The 21,533-nt window shown below is 44.5% G+C and overlaps 1 protein-coding gene across 1 annotated transcript in view; it reads right to left on the bottom strand.

Annotated features, from left to right (window-relative positions):
- The window catches only part of PLCB3 (phospholipase C beta 3), a 121,793-nt gene that overhangs the window by 80,320 nt on the left and 19,940 nt on the right, over positions 1 to 21,533 (bottom strand). Inside the window, exon 2 of the mRNA XM_033953599.1 lies at positions 6,274 to 6,351. Coding sequence (XP_033809490.1) covers positions 6,274 to 6,351 — 78 coding nt within the window. The remainder of the gene's footprint in view (positions 1 to 6,273; positions 6,352 to 21,533) is intronic.

Below are 21,533 nucleotides of genomic sequence, written 5' to 3'. Positions count from 1 at the left end.
CTAGCCAATACTCGGGCTGTAACAGGGCCAAGACTGTACCCAGAGAGTGCGTCTGGACCTTGTGTATGCATCTGTTGAGCTTACAGAGATCCAGGAACGAGCGTTGTCCTTGTCCATGGTGACGCGGGGGTTCCTGGAGTAGAAACCCCTTGGTGATCTCCTCTGTTCGTCACCGCCTCTATTGATTCTGCCGAAGCAGGTCCTCTCCTTGCTGCAGGAAAGTTGGGTCGTCAGATGGAGGGTGCCCCGCCCACTCGGGGGGGGGGGGCGGGAGTGGAGACGAATTCGGAATCCCTGCTTGATGATGCTGAGGGCCCACTGGTCGTTGGTGATCCTGGACCAAGCCTTCGCAGACAATCTGATCATGCTGGGCCGGAGGGTGATCAAGGTTCTGTTTTTGTCTTGGGGAGAGGGCTGCCCTTGGATGCCCTTGCCCCTAGGGCGGTGCTTGTTTGCGTAGCGGTTATGTTACTGTTGCGAGCGCTGGGGCACAGATTGCTGCCAGTGTGGACTGGCTCAGTTGTGAGCTGGAGTCTCTATTTTATTTTATTTATTTATTTCCTCTCACTGGCCTCCTGATAAAGCCGCATCTGGAACTGGAGCGCAGCAATTCGTGCGCTCAGCATTGCGCCCTCGAAGGTCTTTTTCCCCGTGGAAACCAGGGTTTTTCAGGTCCTTCCCTGACGGGGGTTGGAGGGGAGGTCGTGCTGCCCTGTTTCTCTTAAGCTACCGCAATGTCCATGTATGGCTGCTGCAGGTTGTCGAATCCCTGGGCTGGAAAGATCTGGTACTTCAATCCCAGTCTCCTTGATGTTGGTTGCCCTGAGGAGGGAGTCAGCCAAATCTTGTCTCTGCAGTCCAGGAGGTTCTTGTGGACTGGAATCGCCACTGCGTGCGTGAAGTACTGGTACTGGTAGTTCAGGCCTTGTAGTACTCTGTCTTGGGTACTTGTTGTCCACCCACGTGGATCTTGAGAAAGGCTGTGAGTTTCTGGAGGGACTTGGGGTGAGTCCTCGTTTGTGGGTTTTTTGTGTTTTTTTTAGTAAATATTTATTTATTTTTGTGGGTGGTGACTCGGGGCGTGGCTGGAGGCTGGTGTGTAGCTTGTTCCTCCGTTGCTTGGGTGCATGGCATGCCGCTGAACTGCGCCATGTTGTTGTGCGTGGCTCCCTCTAAAGGGGGACATAGTGGGGAATGTAGCCCGCTGAGAGAGGAGTGGGTCAGCAGGAGGATTAACTGTGGCTGCTGGTCACACCCCTGGTGGTTCGCAGGTTCATGTGCTGCTCCACTTGACTGGTTGTGTGGCTCCATGTACCCCACCGCCCTTCTCTGTCCTTCTTGAGAGGGGGGGAGAGCCTGCAGAGAAGGGGCAGGATGCACCCCTTCATCTGTGCCAGTGCTCCTGGCTGCGTTTCCCACTGTGCCTGGAGGCAGAGAAAGAGGAGTGATAATGCCTCTTGAGTGGGCTTCTGCTGCTGTACTGCCTATTGTATATTAAACTGTACAGCGCTGCATATGTCTTTCAGTGCTATAGAAATCATGAATAGTACAGAGTCCCTCATACTAGCTGGAAAAGCACTCTGCCTAGGTTTTATGAAGAGCAAACAGCTTTTTAGACTGAGGAGTTTCAAACCCCCACCTTTGGAGAGGCATGGTCTGACATGCCGCATCTCTGAAGATATCAGCACCCTGCTGAGAAAGGCAGACTCCTTGTTCCCAACATGAGAGGGGGAGGGGGCAGGGTGGGAAAGGTGTGAATTGTAGACTCTGCAGGACCCCAAGAGGGAAAGAAACATCGAGTTGTTGTTTTTTTTCAGCATGTCCTTTATAAGCTGAACTCTGGGGCAGCATGTCTCCTACTGGGGGGAGAGGTCTGCAGGTCCCCTCCAAGGGAAAGAAGCATGGGAGATTTTCTCCTTAAATTCAGATTGGGAGGAGGGTGGGGCAGAGCCCTCGGGGCTGCAACAGATTATCAGAGGTTTTCCAAAAACAAGCAGATAGGACTTACCTTTGAACCCCAATCGGCTCCCTGCAGAGGCTGGCTGTAAGAGGCAGCATGCCGTCTGGAGGGTGAAAGCCCCGATCTGTTGCTTGCAGAGGCTGTGGATTTACGCAGCAGCATGCAAGACTCCTATCGGCTGCCCTGCAGAGGATGGCTGTAGGTGGCAACATGCAGGGATTCCTGGAGAGATCTCTCGGTCTGGCGAGACTCCTATCGGCTGCTCTGCAGAGGCTGGTTCTAAGCGGCAACATGCAGGGACTCCGGGAGATATTTCTCTACCGGGCCAAGTGCAGGCGGGGGGATTAGCTGAGCCAGGGCATCCTGGAGGCTCCTTGCCACTGTAGCTTGTGGATCCCCCGCTGCTGCATTCTGATGAGGATGGCTGCTGGAGGAAGATTCTCGGGCCTCACTTCTCTTCATGCCTGGCTGTAAGCAGCAACATGCAGGAACTCCTGGAGAGATCTCTCGGTCTGGTGAGACTCCTATCGGCTTCCTGCAGGGGCTGGCGGCTAGCGACAGCATGCAGGACCTCCGGGAGAGATTTCTCGACCGGGCAAGTTGCAGTCGGGGGGGGGGGGGGGGGGGGTTGACTGAGCCAGGATGTCCTGGAGGCTCCTCACCGGATTCGTCTGTGGATCCCCCGCTGCTACGCTCCAATGAGGATGGCTGCTGGAGGAAGATTCTCGGGCCTCACTTCTCTTCATGAAGTTTCTCAGTGCCCTCTTCCTTAGCTTGCGTGCACGTGGTGACATGTGCGCACAATGCAAGCCACACGGAAACCTCGAGCGCTGGATCCAATCAGTGGGCACACAATTCATGAGGATCCAGTGTATTCATCCTCCTCCTGCATCCCAGTTGTTTCTTTAGATGATTCAGGCATCTTCAAGTTGATGAGTAGAAAAGTTGTAATGGAGAGCTGTAGAAAAATCCGACCGATGGGAACGGGCGGAAACTAAAGACTGGGGATTAGGGGGAAGCAGGGGGAAATGTGTAGGGCTCGGGCATGCCCAGTGGGACCCGGGCACTGCACGTGCTCAGAGAGAAAAAAAAAAAAAAAAATCTCTCTGAGCTATTGGAGAGCTTATCCGCAAATTGGGAGGTGTTGGGACAACACCCATATGTGGCTGACTCATCCTGCTTGTCCTAGGAGAACTGATGGTTTGGCGCTATATAAAAATAAATTATTATTATTACATAATGTAAATGCGCACGAGTCAAGTCTCTTTAATTTGAAAGGAAACTCTGCAATGAGAGGGCAATAGGATGAAGTTAAGAGGTGAAAGGCTCTGAAGTAATCTAAGGAAATACTTTTTTACAGAAAGGGTGGTAGATGCATGGAACAGTCTCTCAGAAGAGGTGGTGGAGACAGAGACTGTGTCTGAATTCAAAAGGGTCTGGGATAGGCACGTGGGATCTCTCGGAGAGAGAAAGAGATAATGGTTACTGCGGATGGACAGACTAGATGGGCCATTTGGCCTTTATCTGCCATCATGTTTCTATGTGGAGGGTTGAGCCTCCAACTTCAGTTCCTTAATGGCATCTGCTATAAAATAGTGGACAGAGGCTGATTTAAACAGCCGACAGACAGACAGGTTCATCACCCACATCAGGGATCTCAGAGACCAATTGGCTAGCCATTCCGCAAATGATATTAATGTCATCCAGGGTGGATGCAGTATCCATGGTATCAGCGTGCCAGTTAAGGCAGTCTGGGGTCCATGAGGACAGGGGCACTGGGTCCAGGACAGGGACTTCCACCAGGGAGGGCCCTGGCAGAGAAGCTTGCATAGCTCCCATCGGCTGCGCCATGTGGGTTGGGTCCATAAGATATACTCTCCATCTGCGATGAACAAATTCTGAGGGAAAGACACATATTGAGGCTGACACCGGCTCCCCGCGAGTCCAAGATAAGGTCCGTAAGAGGTCTCCAGACTCTGGACATCTGAGCTTCGCATCACTGCAAAAAAACTGGCACTGGGCAAGATTTTCTGCCCATTTCCCAGACCCAAACAGGGTCCCCAGCTCTAGAGGACCCAGAGGAGGTGAGGTCTGAAGCTCCTGCCCCCTTCCCTTACGTGCTGTTGCATGCGGAGTGCAGAAGCTCTTCCGCCGGGGAAGCAAAGTTAGAATGCACATACACGTACAAACAGAAATAGAGTCAAAAAGAGAGAGAGTATGAAACACAAAGACCAAGAGATTTGTGCTTGCTTTATAACATGAAATATGGGAAGACAGTGAGATGAGCTCAGCTGTGAGTCCATAGGAAGCAGAGGCAGAGGAGAAGGGATAAAGAAAAGAGGATACCCAAGTCAGAGACAAAACAGGCCTTGGACATAAAGCACAGGATCTCAGGAGAAAGCAGAAGTCTGGTCAAACCAGTCAGATGGGCTGAAACCAACAACAGAGGAACTGGGAGGGTCCGAAGGAAAGCAGAGTACAAGCAGGGGCAGACATGCACAGAGCGGGCTTTCAGCAGGCCCAAGAAAGCAAACTTCAGCTCTCTCTAGAACTGTTTCATACCCAGGGCTCTCCCAGAGCAGCACAGACAGGAAGCCACCTGTACGCAAAGGTCCCCTGCGCCCTGCCATTACACTGCGGGGAAAGGATCCTCTTAAGCCCCGCTGTGTAGTTACAGAGGCCAGCAGCATGGAGAGAGCTGCAGCCGGAAAGGCAGGGCCATACCTCTGAAGGCGATAGCATGCCCCAGCCCACACTGGGCCTGCCCTCAGCTGATAAGCACTCAGCCCAGGCATGAGAAATTAGCCAGTTAATTTCAAACACTGTTTCTTAGATAGTACACAGAGACTGGGAGAACCACATGCTGCCCTGGAATAGCATCTCCCAATTCCCTTTCTGGGGGTAATTTTATAAAGCATGTTCTACGTGTGGAAAGGCTGCTTAGAAAATGGCACATGCATAAAATGTAGGGACATGGCAACAGTACATCTAGTTGGGGGGGGGGAATAGTTTGAGTGGAGCTGAGACAGAGTTGCTATGAAAGCACATGCTTTATTGCCCAGGTACAAAATAAATACCTGTGTAAATACGTAAACCGCTTTGTTTGTGTAACCACACAGAAAAAGCATTATATCACGTCCCATTCCCTTTACATACTTTATAAAATACAGAGTACAAGAACATAAGAATAGCCTCACTGGGTCTGACTAATGGTCCATCAAGCCCAGTAGCCCGTTCTCAATGTGGCCAATCCAGGTCACCAGTACCTGGCCAAAACCCAAAGAGTAGCAACACTCCATGCTACCGATACAGGGCAAGCAGTGGCTTCGACCGTGTCTTTCTCAATAACAGACTATAGACTTTTCCTCCAGGAACTTGTCCAAACCTTTCTTAAAACCAGCTACGCTATCCGCTCTTACCACATCTTCTGGCAACGCGTTCCAGAGCTTAACTATTCTCTAAGTGAAAAAAAATTTCCTCCAATTGGTTTTAAAAGTATTTCCCTGTAACTTCATCGAGTGTCCCCTAGTCTTTGTAATTTTTGACGGAGTGAAAAATCGATCCACTTGTACCCGTTCTACTCCACTCAGGATTTTTCCATGAGCATTTGTACACTGCTGATGTAAAGAATGGCACCAGGACAAATTTGTCCCCATCCCTGCAGGATCTCAATTTCCCGTCTCATCCCTGCAAGCTCTGTCCTCATCTGCACAAGCCTCAAATATTTTAAAATCATAAGTGTTCAAAGGCTTGTGCAGTTAAGGCAGAGCTTGCAGGAATGGGGCAGAGGTAGAATTAGAAGGGATGGGACGAGGATATTGAGATCCTGAATGTTCAGGACAGTTCTGGGAGCCTGTTTTATAAAGGCAAATGGGCACTTAAGTTGTCTTTATAAAACAGGCCCCTTTTCCAAACTTTAACCTAGGTTCCCTGTTATAAAACAAGCTTCCACACGTCCTGGTTTGTGTAAGATTTCTAAACAGAAACTGGCTTCTCTACAATCTCATACCACACAATCCTTGGACCAAGTTCCTTGTGGTGACCAAACCTCTTTGTACAGCAAACAGAGCCATCATCTCTCATGCCGTTTTTAAAAGGGGCGAGGCCACATGCAAACACGTGTGCAAATAGAAACACACATGTGCAAAACAGAGCATAAGCCACAGTGAAGGGCTGCATGTGCAGCAGTACCAGGCCGGTATGGCCCCCTTGCCCCCTAAGAAGGTATGGGCTCTGGAAGCAAAAGCAGGACGGCTTCAGAGAAGCCACAGATTTGCCATTCTGCTTGCAGTACATAACATACAAGTTCTTACCATGCTGGGTCCACTCCAGTAGAGATAGAATCCCCGGAGGTCCACTCGGAGAGTGACTAGGCTGCGGCTGCTGGGTTCCTACAAAGATCCAGGAGGGAAAATCTTTATTAGAGAGGCAACACATGGGGAAGGGTGAGGACAAGGGAGTCACTCTGGTGCAGCAAAAAGGGTCAATTATAGAGAGCGAGTTCAAAACACTTATCTACAAGTTCCTGCAGAGAGAAAGTTCCATTTAAAGCACAGAATGTGTTCTCTCCTTTTCATGGGTTCTCTATTATTGTCAGCTAAAGAATGGATATATCTTTGGTTACTGCACAGAGGAAACCGAAGCTGAAGCCTAACATGTACAAAAATAAAGTGAGGGGTAGTGGGATTACAGAGGGAGTTGAAAAAGACTTGTCTGTACCAGGAAGCTAATGCTATTCAGATTCAAAAACTGTTTCCATGAAATGCAAGGTATACAACAAAGTCCCAGTCCCAGCCCCCGCTTCCCCTCCACAGGCCCAGGAAAGCCAGCCATGATCCAACAACCAACCAAGGAAAGCAGAGTTATTAAAAAAAAAAAAAAATTATATAGACGGTCACAAAAGGGAGCTGAGAAATAAACAAAAGCTGGAAAAGGATGAGAAGGAGATGCTGCTTTTATCACCAAATTAGGGAAAACCCAGTGCTGAATATCTTTAGTCCCACAGAAGGCTCAGCCCTCTTATAAAACCATTGAATCTCCCATGCCCCTCACTAAAGACTCTCTAGCCTCCTCCCCACAACTCTCTCCTTCCCATACTCTCTGGGTCCATTAACTAATGACATCTCTGAATGACTGCCAAAGTCACTTACCATGCTAAGAATTCCCAAATCCCTCGTTCCACTTCCTTTCTCCCTGCACCTTCTCTTCTACTCCCCTCCCTGGCTACAATTATCAACACACAGCAATCTCCACATCATGAGCAAGATCCCCACAAACTCCAGACACTCACCAGGGAGCTCAAAATGTACTGAACACATATGGGGTTCCTCAGTCAAACAATGGGAGCAGTGGGTATGAACAACAACTATCCAGAGGTCTCCTGGCTACAAAAATATGCCTAACGGCTGGGCTGGACTGACGGCTACCGCTATGCTCTAATTTTTTCAGCAGAATTTTGAAAATGCCTTTGTTACTGACTTCTCACCACTTTGTAATTTCATTGGAATTCAATTTTTTTTTTACTCCTGTTATCCTGCCATTTCCATCTACTGTTCATCCAGCATGAGGGTTGGATCTGGCACTATAAGCCTTCACTTGCAGATACCAGGGAATGAGGGTTCTCTTATTTTCAACCCCCTTCCCCACTTTACCCAAGCATTGCAGTGGCAGTCTTTGACCAGGGACCAAACCTCAGGGTACTTTCATCAAACCCTAATCATAAGCTATGTTCCCTCTAAGCCAAGGGTGTCAAAGTCCCTCTTCGAGGGCCGCAATCCAGTCAGGTTTTCAGGATTTCCCCAATGAATATGCATGAGATCTATTAGCAGACAATGAAAGCAGTACATGCGAATAGATCTCATGCATATTCACTGGGGAAATCCTGAAAACCCGACTGGATTGCGGCCCTCGAGGAGGGACTTTGACACCCCTGCTCTGAGCTGAGCACATGAGCAATTGCTCATAAATTCTAGGTTGCTCACAAAAATACTCGCAAATCTGGAAAATTGTTGGGTTTTAGAACTTGCTGCTCACATAAAACATTTTTCAGAACACGTCGCTCACATGAGAAAAAATTTGCATGCACCCAGTCAATACATAGAGGTAGGGTTACCAGACAACCAGAAAAACCCAGACATGTCCTATTTTTAGAGGACTGTCCGGGGTCCTGGACAGACTTTCCAAAACCCAGCAGTTTGTCCGGATTTTGGAAAGCCCGATGAGCTCCGATCGCATCTGGAGGGCATCCGAGTATGTGTAGATGACATCACACACATCCGCGCATGCTCCAGGCCCTCCAGACGCAACCAGAGCTTGTCGGAGAAGAAGAGAGGAGGTTTCTGGAGGGCAGGGCTAGAGACTGAACTGGGAGGAGCTGGGGCTGGGGCAGAATGAGGCAGAGCTGAAGGCGGAACTGGAACATGGTGGGGCTATGTCTACGGATTTTTGTGGCCCCAAAAATGGTAACCCTACATAGAAGGAGTATTGAAGCCTAAATTTAGTCACTGAGTGTCAGCACTACGCAGTAACTATGACTTCCATCCCCCACACAAGGGGCTGGGAATCGCCAGCTGACCTGAGAGAGGAGGGCCTGAACCAGAAATCAAACTCAAGGCCCTCAGCATGGCTGTGTAACCCCTTTTTAGAAGTTGCTTTCTTTTCTTTGTTTGTTTGTTTTTTAACAACTTTATTTATAACTTTGGCAACAAAAATACACTCTGCCAAAAAAATGTTCTCGAGACTGAATCTGGCTTTACTTTGCAGCATTAGTCACAATAAATAAAGTAGGGAAATTTGTCTGTTAAAGCATGAAAAACTAGGAAGTCAAATTAATGTAATATAACACTACTGAATAAGACTCCTAAAATGAGAGTGAATAAATACGTAGTATACCTAGATTATCTATAATAATTAAATGCTAAGCGCACATGCGCACTCTTACCGCCGTGTTCCCTGATCTGTAGGGCTGTGGTCGGCGGGAGTGCGCATGCACGACACCAGGACTCCTCCTCCCAAGCCCCAGACATGCTGACCGGCGGGCTTCTCAAGCAGCGGCAGTGGTAGGGATGGCAGAATTGCTACCAAGGCGGCTGTTGGCTTCAGGCGTGCGCAGCGGCTTGAGGTGGCTGTCAGCAGAGGGCAGACGCGAACGGAGGTAAGGGGTGCTGCTGGACAGGGGAAGAGGTGCTGATGGACAGGAGGCAGAAAAAGGAAGGGAGGCATACTGCTGGACAGGGGGAGCAGGAAAGAGGTGCTGATGGACAGGGGACGAGGTGCTGATGGACGGGGGGGCAGAAAAAGGAAGGGAGGCATACTGCTGGACAGGGGGAGCAGGAAAGAGATGCTGATGGACAGGGGGGCAGAAAAAGGAAGGGAGGTGTACTGCTGGTCAGGGGGAGCAGGAAAGAGATGCTGATGGATAGGGGAAGAGGTGCTGATGGACAGGGGGCGTAGAAAAAGAAAGAGAGGCCTACTCTAGACAGGGGGAGTAGGAAAGAGGTGCTGATGGAAAGGGGAAGAGGTGCTGATGGACTGGGGGGAAGAAAAAGGAAGGGAGGCCTACTGCTGGACAGGGCGGAGGTAAAACAAAGGGAGAAGGGCTGCTGCTGGATAAGGGGAACAGTGAAGGGGTGGTGGTTGGCACAGGGGAGGTAAAAGGAAGGGAGAATGGACAGGAGGAGCAGGCAAGGGGTGGTGGTGGACAGCCAAGAAAAAAGAAAGAAAGACAAATACAGAAAGCAGTTAAGGACAGAGAGAAAGAAATAAAGACAGACACACACACATATATTCTAGCACCTGTTAATGTAACTTGCTATAAGACTAGTAAAATGTATAAATGCGTTGAATTTCACATATACTTAGAATTGTGTAATTCGACCAAGAGCTGAGGCTCCTAAAGCCGAACCCACCGCCCCATCACTGTGTATGAATTTTGTGAAAAAGTGTTAATAAATGTGCTATTCAAAAAGTGAATACAGCTATTTTCAATGGCAAAAAAGGGGGGGAAAGAAAATTCCCACTTAGCTTGTAAAAGTTTTTCAACAGGTCCCGACATGGACCATGTTTCGAAGTTCTTTTTCAAGGAACCCATTTATTAACACTTTTTCCACAAAATTCATACACAGTGATAAGGTGGTGGGTTCGGCGACATTCAACGTATTTATACATTTTATAAGCTAGATATACTATGTATTTATTTACTTTGCAGCAGACACAAGAGTATGTAGTTTCCCCTAAGCCACACAATGGAGGGAGGTGGAAATAACAGGAGCAGATACCCCTGTCCTGAAATGTTTTACAGATTTTTAAAAATAGTGTTAGTTAAGCTGAAGCTGTATCGGAGAAGATATTGATGATGGATACTTATAGCCCGCCTCTATCCTTAAAATTAAGTTCAGAGCAGGTTAACAGCAAACAAGAGAAGGACAACAGTCTAGAATTATAAACTGTAACAAAATTAAAACTCAAAACTAAAAGAACTCAAATATAACAAAATTTTGAGAATATGATTTCAATTATTTACGAAAATGAATATAAGAAAAACATGATCTAAATTTCTAATGAGAGCAGACAGAGACAAACAAGACAAAGCAGAGCTGTAGCATATATATGACTGCAAAGCAAGCTTCAGAGGAGTAAACACCTCCAAGAAGATGGAGGGAAAGAAACGAAGGGAGATATTCAGAATGACAACCAGGGGAATGTGGTGAGGCTGTGGTCTACCATACACTGGAAATGATTCAACTAAATTAGGTCCTACCCTGCCAACAAGAAGTGATGATGCACTTAAAACCCTATAAAATATGTATAATTCAGAAAGGTGGCAGGAGAAAAGAGGACCTGCTCCTGCGAAAAGACCAATCAGCAAGCAGCTGAGGATCTAGGCCACCAACCAAAAAGCTGAATGCCCTGCAGCTGCTCTCCAATTGGTCACAATTTCAATTCACCAAAGGGGGGGGGGGGTGAGGGAATCAAGAAATTAGAAAAGCAAATATGAGAGTAAACACACAATTAGATATTTTAATCTTTTAATGTTTTCTTATCAGCTCTCTGGCTTTAATGGCAGAAAAGCAAAACCAAGGCGAACTGCAGGGTAAGAGAATTTTTAACCATTCAGACATATGCAAACTGTCTGACCAAAACAATTTCCTGAATCTGAGGAAAGTAACAAAGTATAAAATGGGAGAGGAGGGCAGAAACAGGAAGGAATTAGGAAAAAGTAAATATTGTAAAACTGTAAATAAAGTGACAGAAATGTAAACAAAGGGCTGAATTATGTAAACAGAGCAATTATAAAGATAAATGTCAAGTGTATGTAAAACGTACTCAAAGATTACAGACCTCTTACAGATAATCAGAAATTACAATAGAGAGCAATGACCCCCGTGACTATGAACATACACAGAAATAACAGATGTACATGCATTCAAACACATTTCACACTGAATTAACAGTGGCATCAGCAGAAAGTCTGTGTGATCACCAGAAAAATTTCTCCTTCCACCCCCCTTATCTGAGAGTTGCTCGCCCTGACCAACTGGAACTTCCAGCTAGTACTTAAAAAAAAAAAAAAAAAAAAATCAAACAAGCTTTGCTTAGATCTAAATGCTAACCAAAAGCATTTTACCCAAGTGCTCCACACTAAAGCCCTACCAAACACCCAAAGCTAACTAAGAATGACTCACCGCATCAGCATTCAACATATCAGGCCTGCCAAAACACACTAACCAATGTCTCACCCGCCCACCAGTATCTAATACTACAGTTCTGTCAAGCACGTAGCACTAAGAACATGTAATCTACCACCATCCAATACTAAAATCCTACTGGGCGAACTTTAACTAAGAATGTCCCAACTACTTATTTACCCACGTACAATCCTATCAAATACATAACACTAAGGCCTGGATGAACTAAACTGTCCAATCATCTAACAACCGTCGCTAAAGCAATTTGAACTGGGTTAACAACGACCTAATTTGCCAACCTGATGTACACAATGGCTCACCACATGCTTTTCCGTGCATTTTTGTACATTCTCCAACTCTCCCATGCAAACAAACCAAAAAAACAGACACGCACAGCATCTCTGCCCATTTTTGAAAAAAGGCTTCCTGCCCCGAACAGCTGAGCGGTAAGAGACTGCTTCGGATCTTCCCCTGCCAGCTCTGCGCATGTGTGAAAGGTCGCTTTCCAGCGACTGGTGGGGTGAGATTACACCGACTTTCACGAATTTCATTTGCATGCAAAGTCGGTCATATATCGATCGCTGTTTTAAAATCAGACAATGAATCAGCCCCACAGCGACCCACTCGGCTAAAGTGACCATTTTTAGTGCGTCCATACAAAAGCAAGAGCATCTTATCCCATCATTACCAACCCTACCAAGCACACTATATTAACCAATAGCATTGCACCCATGGTCATCTACATTTAACATTAAAGTCCTACCAAGTACTAAAAACATAGTAACATAGTAAATGACAGCAGATAAAGACCAGAATGGTCCATCTAGTCTGTCCAACCATATATGCTCCATAAATTAATCATTTAATTAAAATGATCCTTTTTCTTAATATTTCTGGGCCAGAAACCCAAAGCCCTGCCTGGTAGTGTGCTTAGATTCTTTCTACTGGAGTCTCCGTCAAAGCTTTCGCCAGCCCATCTTAACCATCCCAGCCACTGAAGCCCTCCCCAGCCCATCCTCAACTGAATGATACAATGGTCAGACTTGAACAGGCTTTACAAAAAATACAGCAAATCCTCATGTGACTTGAACAACTGTCCCTCATACTTACTAGCAACAGCTTCCACCAAATTTAAAGCTAGCCTCACACTATGGCTTCAAACAACACTAAGTGAAGGTCATTTCCCACCGGAATTAGGAGAAATCATAATTACACCTATCCTAAAAGATCCCAAAGGTCCTATAGATAATCCTGCAAACTATAGACCAATCGCTTCAATCCCTCTATACATTAAAATAACAGAAGGCCTTGTCGCACAACAACTCTCCAACTACCTTGAAGACCATCACATACTACATCCATCACAATCTGGATTCAGATCCAACCACAGCACAGAAACTCTATTGGTATCACTATTAGACATTGCCCGACAACACCTCAGCAAAGGAAACAAGCTGCTTCTCATTCAACTCGATCTCTCTGCAGCATTCGACCTAGTTGACCATCACACACTACTCCAGATATTAGACGCAATAGGAATTTCAGGTAATGTTCACAAATGGTTCCAAAGCTTCCTCAAAACACGAACATACAAAGTCAAATCAAAAGAGCACATATCCGACCCATGGTCAAACCCATGTGGAGTACCACAAGGATCACCATTATCACCCATATTATTCAACCTCTTCATAGCATCCCTAGGCATAACCCTAGACGCCCTAAACACAGTATCATTCAGCTACGCAGATGATATAACTATCCTCCTCCCCTTTAATATTCAAGACCCCTTATCCACAAACTACCTGAAAATGATAATGGAAACGGTAGAAAAATGGATGTCAAGTCATAAACTAAAACTGAACTCGGAAAAAACTAAATTCCTACTACTGGAAAGGGAAAAAAAAACCATCTCTCACAGAACTAGAAGTAAACACAATCAAGTACCCAATGCAAAGCACACTCAAAATCCTGGGAATCCTACTAGACAGAAATTGCACAATGCAGTCTCAAATCCACAAAATCATCCAAAGAGCATTCTTCACAATACGTAACCTAAGAAAAATAAGAAAATTCTTCAACAAAGATCAATACAAGATATTAGTACAATCCCTAGTACTGAGTATTGTAGATTACTGTAACAGCCTATACCTATCATGCCCAAATTACATGATAAAACAATTACAGACAGTTCAGAACACAGCCCTCAGAATCATCTACTCACTAGGCAAATACGACCACATCACCAAAGCATACTTAGACTCACACTGGCTACCAATAAAAGCAAGATCTCAGTTCAAATTCTACTGTCTACTATACAAGGTAATACATGGAACAGCACCCAGCTACCTAAACAACAGACTACACCGTAACCTCTCACACAGATCAAGGAGAACCCAGAGCCTATTCACTCACCCCACTCTCAAAGGAACACGACGAAAGAAACTATACGACAGCCTTTTAGCGACACAGGCAGCAAAGATCGATACTACCATCACCAATCTACTGACCAAATCAATAGACATTAAAGCATTCCGAAAAGAAATCAAAACTCATCTCTTCAAAAAACACTTCCCATCATCATAACCTCACAAAAGTTTAAGATAATGCTCTCATGACTACCCAAACACCACCACCAGCAACACCCGAATCCGAACAGTATTATCTCTACTCGTCTAAACAACAGAATCCGGACAATATTATCTCTATTCGTCTAAATAACCTATCACTATCTACTATCTACTACCAATTTATCCTGGAAAAGTCCAGAACAACAATTGTAACTTAACGCATTCTTGTTTATATGTACTGCAATGCTACTGGAAATGTCCAGTCTTCTAACTTGTAATCCGCTTAGAACCGCAAGGCACAAGCGGAATAGAAATCACTTATGTAATGTAATAATGTAATGTAATGTCTATATATGGAACACAGACCGTGCAAGTCTGCCCAATACTGGCCTTAGTTCCGTCAATATCTACCCATTATTTTCTGATTAGAGATCCTCTGTGTTCATCCCATGCTTGTTTGAACTGTCACTGTTTTCCTCCCCACCACCTCCCTCAGGAGCTTCAACCACCCTCTCCATAAAGAATTTCCTAACACCCATCAACCTCAAATTATGCCCTCTGGTTTTACCATTTTCCTTTCTCTTCTCCCATAATAATTGCACTATGTTAAGTAAGAGACTCTCATCTATGAGTCGTCAATACTGCAGACCTACCAAACCACAAACCTCTCATCCAAAAATATAAACATGCAGCAGAAGATTAGAGATTTTGGAATTAGCTCATGGCAGATCCCCTGCTAACCTACATCAGTGTTTTTCAACCTTTTTACACCCATGGACCGGCAGAAATAAAAGAATTATTCTGTGGACCGGCATCAGTTCGTGGACCGGCGGTTGAGGAACACGGGGCTAAGTCATGGGCCAGACCCCGCCCATCTCTACCCAATCTCCATCCCAGACCCTGCCCCCATAATAGTACTAATTGCACCTTGCACGTCCCGTGCCTCATCTGGAAGCCTTCACACTGTACAGACTGAGTAGTTGCCCACCCCTCATACTGAGAAAGAGAAAGGACAGGATGTAAAAAACACTTGAAACCTTTGATTTTATTAAAATAATTCTCATGTCAGTGATACTGGGGATCCAGCTCTTAACCAAGACAATATCTGGGGAAGGAAGGGAAATCATCCCACCCCTCATACTGTATTCTATCAGCCTATCTTCGGCATCTTCCAAAGAACCTGCAAAACCAGCAAAGGAGAAAACATGGACAGACATGCTTCTCCCTACCTCTTCACTCCCTCCAGACCCGGAGAGGAGTTGCCAGGGGCAGCCCCAAGCATGGCCCATAAAAAGTGCACCCAAATCCAACCAGTCATCTACAAGAGGATGAGAAAGAAGCTCCAACCACAGAAGGAAGGAATGCTTCACGCACACTTAATCCCTAGGTACCAGAGTTTATAGCTTGTTTGGGGGAGGGAATAGAAAGCTCTTGTTGCCTTTGGCATCCCTTTAGAGCAGTGGCCTCAAACCCACGGCCCGGGGGCCACATGCAGCCTGCCAGATACTATTTTGAGGCCCTCAGTGTGTTTATCATAATCACAAAAATAAAATAAAACAGTTTCTTGATCATATGTCTCTTTAGCTATATATTACAATATTATTATTAAGACTTAGCCACAAGGAAAGATTTGTAAACTATAAAGAGTTTTACCTCATGCAAAATTGTCATTTCTTTAATAAGACATTATTTTTTTCCGAGGCCCTCCAAATACCTATAAATCCAAAATGTGGCCGTGCAAAGGGTTTGAGTTTGAGATCACTACTTCAGAATAGTTAAAACTGAAACTGTACAGAGAGGGTGAGTCTCCAGTTGTGGTCACTGGATATTGAACAGAATGATGTTAATAAGCTAAAGCTCATTTAATCGGATCTAATCAAGCACAGTCTGGCTTATAAATATCAGACAGAAGTGCAATATTCTTCAGAATGAATGAGGCTGTAGGGTTTGAAAAACTAAAGTAGGGGTAGAGTTCATAGGTAATGGATTCCCTAGGCCATACTTCCAGCATTTGCCTCTCTTAATTAATTTTCAGGTCCATAAGTCCCTGCTCTTGAAATTTAGATAATTAAACTTGGCAATCGTGATTATCCCAGTACTATCCTTTCCAACACAGACACACATACTTAGGTACATGGGTATTTGAAAACTCCCCACTTTCTCTGCAGGTATCCTACCTCAACTTCAGAAAACTTATTAAAACCAACCTGTTCAACCGATTTGTGACCAAGAATTCCTAAAGTCTTCACTGCTTATCCCTTACTGTATGACCTATCCCTTCTTATTGTAAATTGCCTCGATCTACTTCCTATTGACCAAGAATTCCTAAAGTTTTCACTGCTTATTCCCTCACTGTATGACCTGCTCTTCCTGTTGTAAATCGCCTCGAATAACTTTTACTGTAAACCCGCATCTAGAATGTTACCATACTCTGTACAAATATTCATGTACTCAAAGACTTCATTGTTTTTTCGCTGTATGTCCAGCTCTTTTTTATTGTAAACCGCCTCGAACTACTTTGGCTTTGGCGGTATATAAACAATAAATTATTATTATTATTATTATTATTATTAATAGTCAGTTGAATTTGTGATGTGTTCAGGACCTAGGGCCCGATTCACTAAACTTACCGACTGGATTGTTGTTGGGCGATTCTTGGCCGATTTTTGCCGAGCGACCAATTCGCAACCAAATTCCACATGCAAATGATCTGATCGGACGCACGCCCTATAGCGATCCCACAGATCGCTGTAAGAGCCATCGAAACGCATGCGCAGAGTATCCTTGTTGGTTATTAATGCTATTTATGCATGCGCTTTGCACTACATAGTTAGTGTGCAGGGTTAATTCCCGCACGTCGGTGGCGGGCAACGAATGCGCTGCCCGCAAAGCATAAGCGAGCTCAAAAGAAAGGGGGAGGGTGGCTGCAGTTTACTTTTGTTGGTCCTACTAGTTGGACATTTTTAAAAAGAAATGATTTGTGACTGACGCAGTGAATTAAGGTTTTTGTGTAGCCAGACTATGGACACTTATCGAACAGAACGTGCTTTAAACCTGCGGGTTAAAACCACAGGCTCACCATGCGCTTTTTGCAGAACATATAAAACAGGAATGAATTCTTACACATGAATGAATTCGTACACGTATGTTACAGTTTTATTTTTAAAGTTATTTTTAAAGTTACAGTTTTATTTTTAATTTTAATGGTTGTTTTATATGGGGTTGTAACCTCGATACTGATATTTCTGGGCAGGAGAGTCGGCCTTATTCGACAGATCTATCACCTAAATAGTAATTACACATATTCCATTGCTTCTTCCATAATATGTCCCCTCTGAAATTCTTAACAAACTGTACATTGTAATTCGCTGCATTTCTTTTAAGTTTCTACTTACTATAATTTCACTGACTATTCTACATATTGTAACTCACTGATTGTCCAGCTCTCTTCAATATAAACCGCCTAGAAGTCGCAAGATTATGGCAGTATAGAAGAATCCGGAGCCGACCGAAAAAAGTAAAAAAAAAATAGACTTTTTTTTTTTTTTTTTTACAAGAAAAAGGAACGTGAAGAATTTCATGAAGAAAATGAACTCGCGAGCGGGAAGGCGACAAAAAAAGGATTTTCCAACAGCCGTTGGAAACACGCGACTTTTTAGCTCCGCGGAAACTAAGAAACTGGGGACCGCGCGCCTCCGTCGGGCGGGAAGGCACTCACGCACGCGCGGCCTAACTAGAACTTTCTAAGTTCTTAGAGTGCAATCACTCTAAAATTGTCCGTACCGGGGCTCCGTCGGTGCCGTCACCCATCAGTCAAGAATATGCTGCCTGCTTGTCCTGGGATAAAAAATTATTATTATTATTTCCCTTCCTTCCCCAGATATTGTCTTGGTTAACAACTGGGTCCCCAGTATCACTGACATGAGAATTCTTTTAATAAAATCAAATGGTTTCAAGTGTTTTTTACATCTTGTCCTTCCTCTTTCTCACTCCTTCACATGCTTTCATTCTCTACTGGCAGCACTTTGTACTTCTTCCCTTCCCCCCTCTAGTATCATTCAATGTCTCCTTATTAAGATAAATAATAAGCAAAGGATTTATCTGCCTTTTCCCTCAGTGCTATCTCCCTGAGAACAAAGTGCATCCATGTCTTCCTAGCCCTGATATTTCAAAATGAAAACCCGGAACTACAGGATTGTCATAGCCACAGAGCTCGTCAAGATTTTCATTCCTTTCATTCTGCCTGGACTTGACTGGAATTAGGGCTGCAGGGTGCCCTGCCTGGAGGTTTAAGTGACTGACCTCCTGACCTTTCCAACATGTGGTATTTGACCTTCCTGGCAGTGCCGAATCCATGCCCTGTGGGCAAGAATATGTTTTGCCACTGTTTAAGAAAATTTGAGAAATCCATTTCCCTGCTTCTGAAGCCTACGCTCTGTTATTTTCTCCATAGTGCTTTCCTGGAATCAGATGGATTTGGCTCCAAGTGTGATGTACAGCAGACTAATTCAGAAAGACCCTCTACCCTTCCTTTTATGTTTATTTATCACTAGCTGATGCCCCGGCGTTGCACGGGTATTTAATTATAGCAATAACACTGTAAATGGATTCAAATAAAGATACTTTATAGTGGTGAATGAAATTATTGTTTTACAGCTTAATAAAAAGTACAATATTCAAATTATAATGTGAAATATTTGACAAAATGAATACAATACAACTAACGCAAAACGTGATTATAAACAACATTTTTAGTTTAACCTCCAGGAGCAAGAACATATAAATTGTTGGGTGAACCCACCCTTGAGCAAGCAACATAGAGTTGTGGGCCGAGAGACCCCCAGAACATATCACCCCAGGTAGTGAGGGATCTGCATACCAAGTTTCGTTCAAATCGATCAAGCCGTTTTTGAATTACTGTGAGAATGGCAGCTTTTTACATTTTTTTCCATTGACATGAATGGGTGATATCTGATTTTCTGTTTGTAGCTCCACCCACATGTGCAGGTGGGCCGCGAGACCCCCAGAACATATCAGCCCAGGTAGTGAGGGACCTGCATACAAAGTTTTGTTCAAATCGGTCAAGCCGTTTTTGAATTACAGTGAGAATGGCAGCTTTTTACGTTTTTTCCATTGACATGAATGGGTGAAATCTGAATTTCTGTTTGTAGCTCCGCCCACGTGTGCAGGTGGGCCGCGAGACCCCCAGAACATATCACCCCAGGTAGTGAGGGATCTGCATACCAAGTTTCGTTCAAATCGGTCAAGCCGTTTTTGAATTACTGTGAGAATGGCAGCTTTTTACATTTTTTCCATTGACATGAATGGGTGATATCTGATTTTCTGTTTGTAGCTCCACCCACGTGTGCAGGTGGGCCGCGAGACCCCCAGAACATATCAGCCCAGGTAGTGAGGGACCTGCATACAAAGTTTCGTTCAAATCGGTCAAGCCGTTTTTGAATTACAGTGAGAATGGCAGCTTTTTACGTTTTTTCCATTGACATGAATGGGTGAAATCTGATTTTCTGTTTGTAGCTCCGCCCACGTGTGCAGGTGGGCCGCGAGACCCCCAGAACAAATCACCCCAGGTAGTGAGGGATCTGCATACCAAGTTTCGTTCAAATCGGTCAAGCCGTTTTTGAATTACAGTGAGAATGGCAGCTTTTTACATTTTTTCCATTGACATGAATGGGTGAAATCTGATTTTCTGTTTGTAGCTCCGCCCACGTGTGCAGGTGGGCCACGAGACCCCCAGAACATATCACCCCAGGTAGTGAGGGATCTGCATACCAAGTTTTGTTCAAATCGGTCAAGCCATTTTTGAATTACTGTGAGAATGGCAGCTTTTTACATTTTTTCCATTGACATGAATGGGTGAAATCTGATTTTATGTTTGTAGCTCCGCCCACGTGTGCAGGTGGGCCGCGAGACCCCCAGAACATATCATCCCAGGTAGTGAGGGATCTGCATACCAAGTTTCGTTCAAATCGGTCAAGCCGTTTTTGCGTGATCGCGGCACATACACACATACATACCTCCGATTTTATATATATAGATTGTAATTAAAACTTCCTTAGCCCCTAAAACCTCTCATTTCTAATCAGTCTTAATTCTTCATAGTTTTAGGTTTACCCTCTTTTTATTTTATCTTACCTAAATCAAAAATTTTATTAGACCTTTCTAATTTTTAATATTGTAAACCGCCCAGATACATGTGATGGTCGGTATATCAAGCCATGAATAAACTTGAAACCTTCTCCCAAGTTGTACTAGGGACAGAACTCAATACTCCCTTGTTGTTGATATTGGGTGGGATGAGATTCAGTTGGTTTGTTCCAGGTGTTTGGTAGGTGGTAGTTTTTTTATACCTGGGGAACACTAGTTGAACTAGCACAGTTCCTGGAACCCTGACAATCAGTAAACAGGAATTTGAATCTAGTGACAGTACAAAAAAGAAGCAAAACAAGGAGAAAAGGGAGGTCCCGACCTAAACTGCAGCAAAAAAACAACCGAGAGCAAACAAAACAAAACTGCAGATCTGTACAAGACGTAGGCAAAATTTTATTGTGACAAAATAAATATATGTAAACCCTTTTACCAATCAAGTGACCCGACACGGTCCGTGTTTCGGACAAACCTTCGTCAGGGGTCCATGGTAAAAAAGGATAACAAAAAAGTCACAAAAAATTGTAGAGTAGCAGCAAAATGTAAACGATGTCAGAATTCACCAAATGCAAAGAAACGTCGCAAAAAGGTTTGTCCGAAACACGGACCGTGTCGGGTCACTTGATTGGTAAAATGGTTTACATATATTTATTTTGTCACAATAAAATTTTGCCTACGTCTTGCACAGATCTGCAGTTTTGTTTTGTTTGCAGTACAAAAAAGAAGACCAGAACAGGCAGAACTAGCCATTAGAATCTCCAAGGAAGAACCAGAGAGATGAGACCAAACCAATGAAAGGGCCTTGTTTAAAGCTAGGGGCTCCTGTTGTAACATAGTAACATGGCAGAAGACGGCAAATAAAGACCCAAATGGTCCATCCAGTTTGACCAACCTCTGTGTTTAATTTAAATTATTTACTGCTGCCTGGTCTGATTATGTGGATGTTTATGTTTGTTTTATTATTATTACACTCGTCTATGTTTGTTTTTTATCTGCATTGGATATATGTGGACTATAACCTGTTAATAAAATCTAAATCTAATCTAAAACTGTTCCAGAAATCCTGAAAGGCACACCCCACAGAATCAGCAATATGAGAATTAGTTAATCTTGGGTTTCCTCTTAGTTAAACTACTGCAGCTCAAGGGCCCAGAA

Source organism: Geotrypetes seraphini, chromosome 8, assembly GCF_902459505.1.
Source record: "Geotrypetes seraphini chromosome 8, aGeoSer1.1, whole genome shotgun sequence".
NCBI lineage: Eukaryota > Metazoa > Chordata > Amphibia > Gymnophiona > Dermophiidae > Geotrypetes > Geotrypetes seraphini.
Note: the sequence above shows the minus strand (reverse complement) of the source record. Positions and strands in the feature narration are given on the sequence as shown.